We start from the raw sequence: 12,516 nt of genomic DNA on the forward strand, positions 1-12,516 counted from the left end.
TCTGTCTTGATTCAACTACTAAAACCAACTTCTCCAGTATAGCAGCACACATTTTATAATACCATAAACTTAAAATAATGTAGAATTGCATAATTCTGAGAAAGAGATAATTATATAGATGAAATGTTGTCTGTAATCAAAGCAAATATAAAATATATATGGGCTCTGAATTAGATATCAAAGCTTAAAGATAAGTAAATATAGATATGTTTTCTGTTCTTTCTGCAGCTGGAAACCAAGTTTAGTGAATTAGACTTCGGACGCACTGTTCTTAATTTTAGAACAGACGATGGTCTATTTCAAATCATGAAAATTACTTCAGTAATTACCAACTAACCAAGCCATTGCCATTGGGCTTATGCTATAATCTTAACATGGTGAAAGTATAACAATTTTAAATCGTTTTTTTCTTAAAACTTGCATATTTTCTGTCCTTGACCTAGCACTCTTGTGTGGGGTCATTTACTGCACTGTTATAACTTGATATTACTTGTGAACCTCTGCTATCTCTGAAAAAAACAAAAACAAAAAAAAAATCTTGCTTTTTTCCCACTTTTCTGAGAGTTAAAAAAAGTTCAGTTACAGGCTTGCTGTTCCTGAACTATTTGAAAGTTTCTGTGAGGCCATTTTTGCTTGGGCTAAAGGAAAGTCTCTCTGTTGATCAGTGGCAGTGAATAACATTGAGCAGCTTCCCTGCCCCCCGTAGAGGTGGTTACTGACTTGAAACTGTAGTTTTATTGTCGGTTTTGGGTCTATTCCTGCTTCTTTCCAGCCCCTGCTATCAAGCACGCTTTAACGTGCTTTAGTGCGATTTAGCGGAGTTGCCACTAGAGCAGCATCGGGCAGCCGGTTAAACAAGGTTAAACTCTTTCTGGCTCCAGAAAGTCTGTTCTTCAATTTTTCCCTTAGAACTGCTCTGTTAGGAACCTAAACAGTTTACACTTTCACTAAAAAGTGCAGCACTTGTTCCAAATAGCTTTTTCTTCTCAAAAAGCTCAGCACTTGTCTTATAAGCATATCCCTTGTCTTATAAGCATTCTCTTTGCAGGTCAAGCACTCCTATATTATACAAATCTCTCACTAGCAAAACCCCCCAGGAGTGCCCACTTCCCTGCTAAGCCCACTACTTTTCTGTCTCATACCAACTCATAAATCTTTCTAGCATGTCGAAGGGTCAGATGCTGGTGTCCTCTCCTGCCCAGTTGGTGAATCTGGGAATTCTGAGACAATGTTACAATTGCCTCATGTACATGGACAACCCTCTCCTCCTCCCACGTAACACTAACACTTGCGAGAGATGCAGTTATTTAGCCAAACTGGAGGCTGAGCTCTCTCAACTCAGGACTGGCAAGACCAGGCAGGAGGAGAAGGCAACTACACACACCACAATACCAGTCTCACATAACTTAACCACACCACTGAATCAAACACATAAACACACTAAGACATACTCGGAGGCTCTGAGTAAAAATGTACCTAAACAGCAGAGGCCTCCAAAGCAGACACCCAAGCAACTGCAAACTCAATACACCACACAAACAACACATAAACAACAAAATCAGTGTGCAAAGCAGTCACTGCCCTTAAGGCCAAATACAACACCAAACATACTTGTCATAGGTGACTCCATAGTCAGACACACTGACGTCCCACTCACCAGGCTGAACAAGGAGAAGGTCACGGTAAGCTGCCTATCGGGCGCTAGAATCTGCCACATAACACAAGCACTCAGGTCACTCCACAGCAAGTACAAGTATGACAGTCATTGTCCATGCTGGTGTGAATGACCTGAGACGTACCTCCCTGGACTACATGAAAAGAGACATAGAGGAGCTCTCTGATTATGTAGCCCAGGCAGGTATGACCCTGACCCTGAGCAGTATCCTTCCTTCACCAAGAATGATGCCACAATATAGTGACAAGATGATCAGCTTTAACAATTGGCTTAATTTCTGGTGTCATTCAAAGGGGATCCAGTGCCTGTCTGCCTGGGATGACATGCTCGACAAGCCACGCTGCTTCACAAGGGACGGCTTGCACCTGTCACCCCTGGGATTCCGGATATTGGCTAAGGCTCTTGCCACCCCCATAGTGCCTTTTTTAGGCAAGGTTCAAATTCTAAACCTACCACCCTAGAAAACAAAACGTGAAGAAACTAAGGGTAATGCTGCTCAATGCCAGAAGTCTAAATCTCAAAATGCACGCACTCGAGGCCCTTCTCAGTATGGAGAACATCGATGTCTGTGCTGTGACTGAAACCTGGTTCAAGGCTCCTGAGAGCACCCCGGCACTATCAGGTTTCATCTCATATCATGCGTTCCGGCCCCAAAACCCGGACCACACCACAAAAGGAGGGGGTGTATCCATATTCATCAAGGATACCCACACCTCCAGGTTGGTGGCTACACACGAAGCATCGGAAACCATCCAGGTGCAATTAACCATAGGCAAAACTGCTCTACAATTTGTAGCATGCTACAGGCCACCCTCTCAAACTCAGGAAACCCATACAGCCTTCCTGAAGACACTGGAGGGTATAAATGTATCACCAAACACCATCATATTGGGTGACTTCAACTACCCGAATATAGACTGGGAACATTACTCAAGCCCAAACATTCTAGCCCAAAGGTTCCTGGAGTTCATAAATTCAAATGCCATGGAACAACTAGCCACCGTCCCCACAAGAGGAGAAAATATACTAGATCTCATCATCACGAACATGGGGACAAAATGCTCCACACCGGAAGTATATCCCTCATTGGTGAGATCAGATCATAAACTAATCTCACTAGAAATCCACATCCCGCCCCCACCCCAAACAAAAAAGACCACAGCGAAGAACTTCTCTAAAGCAAACTTCACACTACTCAAGACAGGTGTGGTATCCTTCAAGGCCCCCGAGCCAATGGAAACCACAACCCAAGCTGCGGAAGCCCTTACAAATGCCTTCTATGAACACCTTCAGGACTGCATGGATCAGGCAATCCCAAATAAAACCAAGACTCTTTCCACCAAGGGCAAACGTCCAGTCTGGTGGACCCCAGCCATAAACAAACTTTACAATAAGAGGAGAAAGCTATTACATGATAGAGCAAAATCCCAAAAAGGGAAGGCATCTTTGATCAGCACTAGCAAGAAACTACGATCCCTCATAAAATCATCCAAGGCCAACTTTGAGAGAAAAATTGCCATAGATTCAAAAGACAATCATAAGGCCTTCTTCAGCTATGTCAGAAACCTGGGTGGAAACTCCCAGATATGCTCAGAATTAGTCCAAAATGATACAAAAATCACTGAACCCACAGACATTGCCAACATACTGGCAGACAGGTTCAGCGCAAACTTCATCCCCCTTTCCCCCCCAAAAGGAGAGATAACTATCCCAACTGAGAGTAGCCTCCCAGACATCTCAAATGCACAGGTGAAAGCTGCTCTCTCTAAAGCTAAAAACACAACATCAATGGGACCGGATGGGGTCCCCGGCTGTGTGCTACATGAACTCAATGAAGAACTAAACCCGCACATAAGGCAGCTGTTTAATCTTAGCCTCACCACAGGATATGTGCCCAAGGAGTGGCGTACAGCAACTGTGGTCCCACTCCACAAAGGCGACCGCCCCATAAGCTTAACAAGCCTGGTCTGCAAAGCTATGGAGAGGATCATAATGGAACTCATAAACAAGGACATAGGGGACTTGCAGACCTTGGACCCAACCCAGTTTGGCTTTGTCAAGGGCAGATCTTGCCTTTTGAACTTGGTTGACTTCTTCGAAACAGTCACCAAGGCCATTGATGAGGGAAAGGCAGTCCATACAGCCTACCTTGACCTTGCAAAAGCTTTCGACACAATATCCCACTCAGGTATTATAGAGAAACTTACCAGCTTAAATGTAAACCCATATGTCATAAGATGGGTTGCAAACTGGCTAAAGGACAGAACCCACAGGGTTAGAGTTGCTGGAGCCATGTCAGACTCCAAGCCGGTTACAAGTGGAGTCCCACAGGGCTCAGTCCTTGGCCCCCTATTGTTCGGCATCTACTTCTCAGAAGTACAGGCAAACATAGGAGGACTATGGCTGACAAAATTTGCGGATGACTGCAAACTGGGTGCCATAGTGGATAGTACATCAGACACAGACATCCTTCAGAGGGGTCTCACGGAAAATGATAGCTGGTGCCAGAGCCATGGCCTGAAGTTAAATGCAAAAAAGTGTATAGTCATACCCTTCGGGAAAAACAAGGTAACCCCAAGCTACCATATAGGTGGCAACCCACTAAGCACAGAAGAGGTTATCAGGGACCTGGGGACCCAGGTTGACAGTGGCCTCGCTTGACGCTCACATTGCTAAAGTGGTTCGAAAGACCTTCTACATTGCCCACCTGATCATGAAGGGATTCACATCCAGATCAAGTGAGGTCATTGTTCCCCTGTACTCTTCACTTATCAGACCAATGATCGAGTACAATGCCCCATTCGGGATGTATCTCACCCGACACCTGCAGCAATTGGAGAGACCCCAAAAGTTCCTCACCAAAAGGATAAAGGGACTCCAAAACCTGTCATATGCTGCCAGACTGAAGAAACTCCAACTCTATTCAGTTGCATACCGTCTGCTCAAAGGTGACCTGTGCCTGACATACAAGGCCATGACCAACCCGGAATTAATGGACATGCTCCACCTCAAAAAATCCAAATCCACCAAAACCACTAGAGCAAGAGACTTAAACCTTAGCACGGATATAATTAGGACGTGCTGGAGGGATAGATTTATCACCCAGAGACTCCCCATGCTGTGGAATAAAATCCCGGTCCATGTGAGGCAGAGCACCTCGCTGGCTCTGTTCAAGAGAAATCTTGACCGGTGGATGGGAGATCGTAGGTTTACCCCGGGAATCATCTCTGTGTCACTACTGGACAGAGGCACAACAAACTAATGGGCACAGTATTTCTAACATAAGGGGTGGCGTAAGCCACATAACTTTGGGCTAGGCTTATAAATGCCCTAGGGCAGTTAGCCTAGTATAAACCTATGAACCTATCTCAAATAAAAGCCAAACTGCTGAAGGTTGTCCACATCTAAAGAATTATAGCAAAACTGCAGGGTTGGCAAGTTAACTGCACCCCCTACTAGGGGGTTTACCACACACTTGATATTATGCATAACTACTTCAAGATATTTCAGAGAAGGAATACCCATAATTCTCTTTGACCTGAGGCTTTCCAGTCTGAGTTGTTATATATTAGTACAGTAGGGTGTCCTATGTGTGGATTAAAGGGGGACATTTGGCACCACAGAGAAACATACTAAATGACTGTTCATATAAGGCGTTTAGTACATTTCATCCTTCCTTTTGGAATTCCAGATTACATCAAGGTTAGCTACATGCTATACAGCATGTATATATTGCATGCTGTTATTGTGTTCTTAGTATAGGTTCATAGGTAAGTACTTTGCCCTCTGTCCTTGCAGGCCATTTTAAACCTAGTCAATTTCCCTTTAGGGCTTGAATTACACTATCCATCCGTGTTAAATTGGCCTTACCTATCTCATGGTCAATAATTAGGTATTATCTCTAGTGAGAATAACTGGGATCATACCATAGATAATTTGCGGGAACTTATGTATGCGATAAAGCATGTAGGAGCTGCCTCTGTCTATTAGTAGAATAGGAGGCAGTTCTATGATAAATATTCTGTTATTAACCAATATTATTATTTATTAATAATTCATTATTAATTATTACAGTTCTAATTAATAGTTATTAATCAGTGTAACTTATTGCTTCATATATTCCAGACTGAAACTGATCAGTTCTGCTCAGTGAGATCCACCACAGCTGAGAAGTTAAAGTAAATAAACTGAAATAACATTTAGATTCATCATTGCATCGGCTCAAAATATGGTAGAAATACGACAATACTCACATATTGCAATGTTTGACAAAGTCAGATCGTTAACTTTAAAGCTTTGTGTAGACCCATCAAAAGGACAATCCTCGTCATCCTGATGTGGGTAATAGAAAATGAGGCTACTGCTACGGTTGTAATGATAGTAAAATGAAAGTCTTGTTTCCACAGGGATATCAGAGCATCTTCATGACTCTTTGTCAGAACCTCACACATACTAGTTTACAGCATTTTACATGTGAATCATAGTGTGTGCCAATCTAAGTACATGTGCACTTTTATACATGCCCGAAAGACAAGCAGAATTACTATTAGAAAGCTGAAGTTTGCTTGATTCAGGTAAATAAAACATGGACTGGATTCAAGTATTAAATTCTTCTACCCGAAATGAAAATTCAGCTATGTTATTGCATTTACATTTTGGGTAGAATTGGATTTTTTAAACAGGTGTCATCAAGGTAAACAACTGTCTTTGGAAGTATAATCAATTATGAAAAAATGCATTATTAAAAACTTGTCGTGTAAGTTGTTTAAAGCAAGAATGTTAGCAAGTACTTTGAGCCAGATGTCCTTTTTAACAGTGCTACTTATCAACTGATGGTTTTGAAATTAAATACTTCACAGGGCCAGAACATGTCTTCAGGTGAAACTGGATGGTTTCCTTATACAAAAGTCAGACCCTATATTAGTGTAAGTATGGATTTGTGAGAATAGTGATTTAGATGACTATAATTTAAATGGTGAGATTTAATGTCTTAAACACTTGTAATAGTGAATTACATTTTGTTTTTTTCAATTGGTTCTTCACAATTTTAGTTTCAGCATGTAATACACTTTAATAGTTTGCATACATATGTATAACTCAAATATTTGATTTCAGTTCTCAGCCACTTAAAAGAACAGCTCACTTGTGAAAATGTTTAAAACTGTGTGTAAATTAAAATAGTCTTTATATATTCAGTGCAGCTTTAAGCAAATGTGTAAAATGTTTTACTTGCACAAATTAGTTCATTTGTATTTGTGGATGACAGTTCTGATGTTGTGCAATGATTATTACAAGTTTGTAGACAAATCCACCAACATGTTGAAATTATTACATCACTGACTTACTTTTCCTCTCCTTTTAATCCAACTCCAAATGTTTTACAAAGAAAACATGCTCTAAGTATTGTTTTCTGTCTGCAGACCTCTTTTTACATTTTCTCTTTACAACAATTTGATGTTTTCTGATACCGCAATCATTGATTTTTGATATATTTTACATCATCTGTGACATGATACCCACCTGAATGGAGAGAGGAGAGCATCACCAAAGATATCTGAAGAGAAATACAGGCAAAGGCATCCAGACATGGAAAACTTTACTACAAACAAAATAAGAAAACAAAGAGGAAAAGTAGAAAGGATGATTAGTAATGGAGAGCTTAAAGAAATAGAAAGCGAGGTTATGAAGCACCCGCAAAGTGAAGGATTTAGTGTAGAAAATTCTACTCAGAAAACAACGCAGCATGATAGAGCAATGGACCCCCAAATTAAGGCAAAACCATTGGAGAGGAAAATATCTGATCAGTTGCCAGATGAAGATAGTTCGTGGCCTTCCATAGGAAACCAGTTCATGGCCTCAAGCTAAATGCCAAAAAGTGTATAGTCATCCCCTTTGGCAAAAACAAAGTGCCCACAAATTACCACATAGGTGGTAATCCATTAAGTACAGAAGAAGTAATTAGGGACCTGGGGACCCAAGTTGATAGCAATCTCTCATTTGACAACCACATGGCCAAAGTGGTTACAAAAACATTTTATATAGCCTACCTAATCATGAAGGGATTCACATCTAGATCAGTGGAGGTCATCGTGCCTCTTTACTCATCCCTCATCAGGCCCATAATTGAGTACAATGCCCCTTTTGGGATGTACCTTACCAGACACCTGCAGCAACTGGAAAGACCCCAAAAGTACCTCACCAAGAGGATCAAAGGGCTCAAACAGATGCCATATGCTGCCCGGTTAAAGAAACTCAAGCTCTACTCAGTGGCATACCGCCTGTTCAGAGGCAATCTGTGCCTGATGTATAAAGCCATGTCCAACCCGGAATTAATGGACATGCTGCACCTCAGAAAATCCAAATCCCATCGAGCTACGTGCTTGAGAGACTTGAACCTCAGCACTAAAATAAATAGGACATGCTGGAGGGACAGATTCATAACCCAGAGGCTCCCTTCACTCTGGAATAAAATCCCAGTCCAGGTTAGGCAGAGTCCCTCATTGACTCTCATCAAGAGGAATCTTGATGAGTGGATGGGAGATCGTAGGTTTACCCCGGGTATCACTTCTGTGTCACTGTTAGACAGAGGCACAGTATACTAACCTCAAAAAAGGGCATAGCAAAATAAATTTAAAATGGGTGGCGAAAGCCAAACACATTCTGGCTAGGCTTATAAATGCCCTAGGGCAGATAGCCTAGTATGAACCTATGAACCTATGAACCTATAAGCGTTCAGTTGGAGTTACACAACAAGGGAAAGAACAAGAAACTGTGGCAACTCTACCACGGCCAACGATGTGGGGTGATAGGCCGGTGAGTTCCCATATGAAAGAGCAATGGATGACACAGGATGTAACCGAAGAGAATGTGGCACAGATAGATGTTGTGGTACTGCCTATAGAATACTCACAGGAAATGAGGAGCAGAGAATATGCCCTCAATGTAGAAAAAATGATCTAAAAGAAGAGTGGCCTGATTTAATAGAGATGGACAGACATAATAACATCAATGAAAAAAATAGACTACAAAAAGTCAATAAAACCTAAAAAGTTAGAAGTCTGATAAAACAAATGAACACAGTAATTAATACTGTCCATAGAGAGTCATGAGATATAACCGAAGTAAATAGGATACATTACTGTGCAGCTAAATTAATACCAGATAAAGTCTTACCACAAAAACACATGCTAGCAAGGGAAAGGAAGGGGAGAAAGTGATGGCTATCAGAAGTATCGAATCGAGAAAACTATAAAGCACTTAAGACAAGAAGTGTCACTGTTAGAAGACTATAGAAGAGGGCACAGATCAGGAAGAATACTCAGAAAGATTGACATGGTTAAAGCAATGCACAGTATCAGAACAGATCAGGAGTTATCATGCACAGTCACAAATAATAAACTAAAAAATATCAACACAGGCAGAAAAACACAGATAAATATAAAAGAAAAGTACAAAACAAGCAATTTATTGAGCCCCCAAAAAGTTTTATAGAGAATTGTGAAACAAGGCAAAAGGAATTGAAACACCACCAAAAAAAAGAAGAAATAGATACATTTTGGAGACGTATCTGTGAAGATCCTGTGGAACATAATAAAGATGCTAAATGGATAGAAGAAGTAAAAGAAAGAATAAGAAGTTTAAAGGTACAGGATATGAAATGGGATGAAGTAACAGCCAGAGAAACTGATACAAAGTTAATAAAAGCCACTAATTGGAAACCCCCAGGCCCAGATCCAGTACCTAATTTTTGATTAAAAGTATTAACATCTTTGCACAAAGATTTAGCCATGAGTAGAACTATTTATATGTGCACCCTGAACAGACACCAGCCTGGCTAACAACAGGAAAAACAATGCTCCTACTTAAGAGCGAACCTCAAGCTGTCCTAAAAACTAAAGACCAATAGCTTGCCTTCCAACAATGAATAAACTATACACTGGAATTGATGTCGACATAGTTTATAGTCATTTAGATGAAAACTCAATCATGGCAATAGAACAAAAAGGTAATAAAAGAAAGTCATATGGAACAAAGGATCATTTGATGTTAAATAAAGTCATAATGGAGTACTGTAAAAAGGGGAAGAATTTAAGTATGACACGGATAGACTACAAAAAAAGCATTTGATAGTATCCCACAGTCATGGATAAAAGAGTGTTTAAAATGTATAAAATACCCTACACTGATTGATTACATTACAACCATGAAACAGTAGCAAACCACTTTACAATTAAGCCATGATAAAGGACAAATTATTATTCCAGGGATAAAAATTCAAAGGGGGATATTCCAGGTTGACTCTTTGGCACCACTGTATGTTTATCTTGCCCTTAACTCATTAAGCTGTTTACTTAGCAGCTTAGGCCATGACTATAATTTGGCTCCCAGATAACAACAAAGTGTAAAGACTTCTCATCTTCTTCTTGTGGATGATTTAAAACTGTATAGTTCATCAGATGAGGAACTGAAAGCACAACTTGCAGCACCAAGAAAACATCAGTTTGGGACAGGAATGTGATATCCTGCTTTGCCGCCTATTTTTGCTAATTCTTGCTAAAGTTTATATCTGTAACAGTAACAGTACTTGGAACACATCTAGATCCTGTTTACTGCATTTCCTGTGTTGCACTTAATTTAAAATCGTTTTTTTCTCTAAAAACTGCATTTCACCTGATTTTGGCCTAGCACTCAAGTGTGGGGTCATTTATTGCACTGTTGTGATTATGTTGCTGCTTGTGTATCTCTGCTACCTTTAAACTACAACAAAAAAAAAAAAAAAAATCTTGCTTTTTTCCCACTTTCTGAAAGTTAAGAAAGTTCAGTTACAGATTTGCTGCTCTGAACTGTTTGGAAGTTTCTAAAAGGCCAGTGCTTGCTTGGGCTAAAGGGAAGTCTCTGTGTTTACCAGTGGGAGTGGTTAACACTGAACAGCCTGCCTGTCCCTGGAGGAGTGGTTACTGCCTAGAAGCTGTAGTTTTATTGGCCATTTTGGGTCAATTCTAAACTCCTTGATCTGTCTCTCTTAAAACCCTACAACTCTCTTTTTGCGCGGTTTTGTGCACTGAGCAGCGTCGGGCAGCGCCGGCTAAACAGGTTTAAACTATTCCATGCTCCACAAAGTCTGCTCTTCACTTTTTCCCTTATAACTGTTCAAACTCTCAAAGTAATCACTCTATTCTCTTTCTAAAGCCCTGCACTTGCTCAGCTCTTATAAGGAAACACTAACTAACTAAAGCACTACACCCTCCTTAACTTCTCATAAGTATTAGGCTCCCGATTGGTCCTTCCTGATCAAGTGAAAAATAAGTTCCCTTCCCTAATCTGATCAGTAAAAAACCAGTTCCCTATACTAATCTGGTATGTCCAAGGGTCAGTTTCAAGGTTACTCTCCAGTCCAGCTGGTGAATCTGGGAATTTTGAGGCAATGTTACAATTGCCTTATGTACACAGACAACCCTCTCCTCCTTCCAACAAACTCTAATACATGTGAGAGATGCAGTTACACAGCCAAACTGGAGGCAAAGCTCTCTCAATCCAAGACTGGCACAGTCAGTCAGGAGGAAAAGGTAACCACCCTCACCACAAATCCAGTCTCACACAGACCTATTGCATCTGCATACCCAACACATAAACACACAAAAACATACTCGGAGGCTCTAAATAAAAATCTGCCTAAACAGCAAAGACCTCCTAAGCAGATATCCAAGCAACAGCCACCCCTCAACAATACCCATGAATCACATATCTCACAAAATCAGTGTGCCTCACAGTCACAGCCCTTAAGGCCAAACAACACATCAAATACACTTGTTATAGGGGACTCTATTGTCCGGCACACTGACGTCCCGCTCACCAGTCTGAACAAGGAGAAGGTTGCTGTAAGCTGCCTGTCGGGTGCCAGGTTCCACCACATAATGCAAGCTCTCAGGTCACTCCAAAGCAAGTACAAGTATGACTCTGTCATTGTCCATGCTGGTGTGAATGACCTGAGACGTACCTCCCTGGACTACATGAAAAGAGACATAGAGGAGATCTCTGACCATATAGCCCAGGCTGGTATGACCCTGACCTTCAGTAGGATCTTGCCCTCACCAAGAATGATGCCACAGTATAAAGACAAAATGATCAGTTTCAACAATTGGCTAAAGTATTGGTGTCATTCAAAGGGGATCCAGTGTCTGTCAACCTGGGATGACATGCTCGACAAGACACGTTGCTTCGCTAGAGATGGCTTGCACCTGTCACCCTTAGGCTTTTGTATACTGGCCAAGGCTCTTGCCACCCCTATAGTGCCTTTTTTAGGTAAGGTTCAAAGGACAAACCCACCTCCACAGACAACCCAAGGATAAAAAAACTAAAGGTAATGCTACTCAATGCCAGAAGTCTAAACCTCAAGATGCACGCACTCGAGGCTCTCCTCAGTATGGAGAAAATCGATGTCTGTGCAGTAACAGAAACCTGGTTCAAGGCTCCAGAGAGCACCCCAGCACTACCAGGTTATAACTCATACCATGCGTTTCGGCCCCAAATCTCGGACCGAAGCACAAAAGGAGGGGGAGTATCTATATTCATCAAAGATACCTACACCTCCAGGTTAGTGGCACTGCACGAAGCATCGGAAACCATCCAAGTGCAACTAACAGTGGGCAAAACTGCCTTTCAGTTTGTAGCCTGCTACAGAACACCCTCCCTATTACAGGAACCCCACTTGGCATTCCTGAGAACACTGGAGAATATGAAGGTCTCTCCAAACACTATGTTATTGGGTGACTTCAACTACCCAAGCATTGACTGGGAAAACTACTCAAGCCCAAACACCCTCGCCCAACAGTTCCTTGAAT

The 12,516-nt window shown here is 41.4% G+C and overlaps 1 protein-coding gene across 1 annotated transcript in view; it reads left to right on the forward strand.

The window, feature by feature from the left end:
- Positions 1–12,516, forward strand: part of VAV1 (vav guanine nucleotide exchange factor 1) — a gene marked incomplete at its 3' end in the record, with an annotated part of 1,650,237 nt that overhangs the window by 1,406,529 nt on the left and 231,192 nt on the right. The window contains 1 exon segment of the mRNA XM_044084720.1: positions 6,535–6,600. Within this exon segment, the coding sequence (XP_043940655.1) occupies positions 6,535–6,600 (66 nt within the window).

The sequence above is a fragment of the Protopterus annectens genome, chromosome 9.part0, assembly GCF_019279795.1.
Source record: "Protopterus annectens isolate FY-2018-M chromosome 9.part0, PAN1.0, whole genome shotgun sequence".
Taxonomy (NCBI): domain Eukaryota; kingdom Metazoa; phylum Chordata; order Ceratodontiformes; family Protopteridae; genus Protopterus; species Protopterus annectens.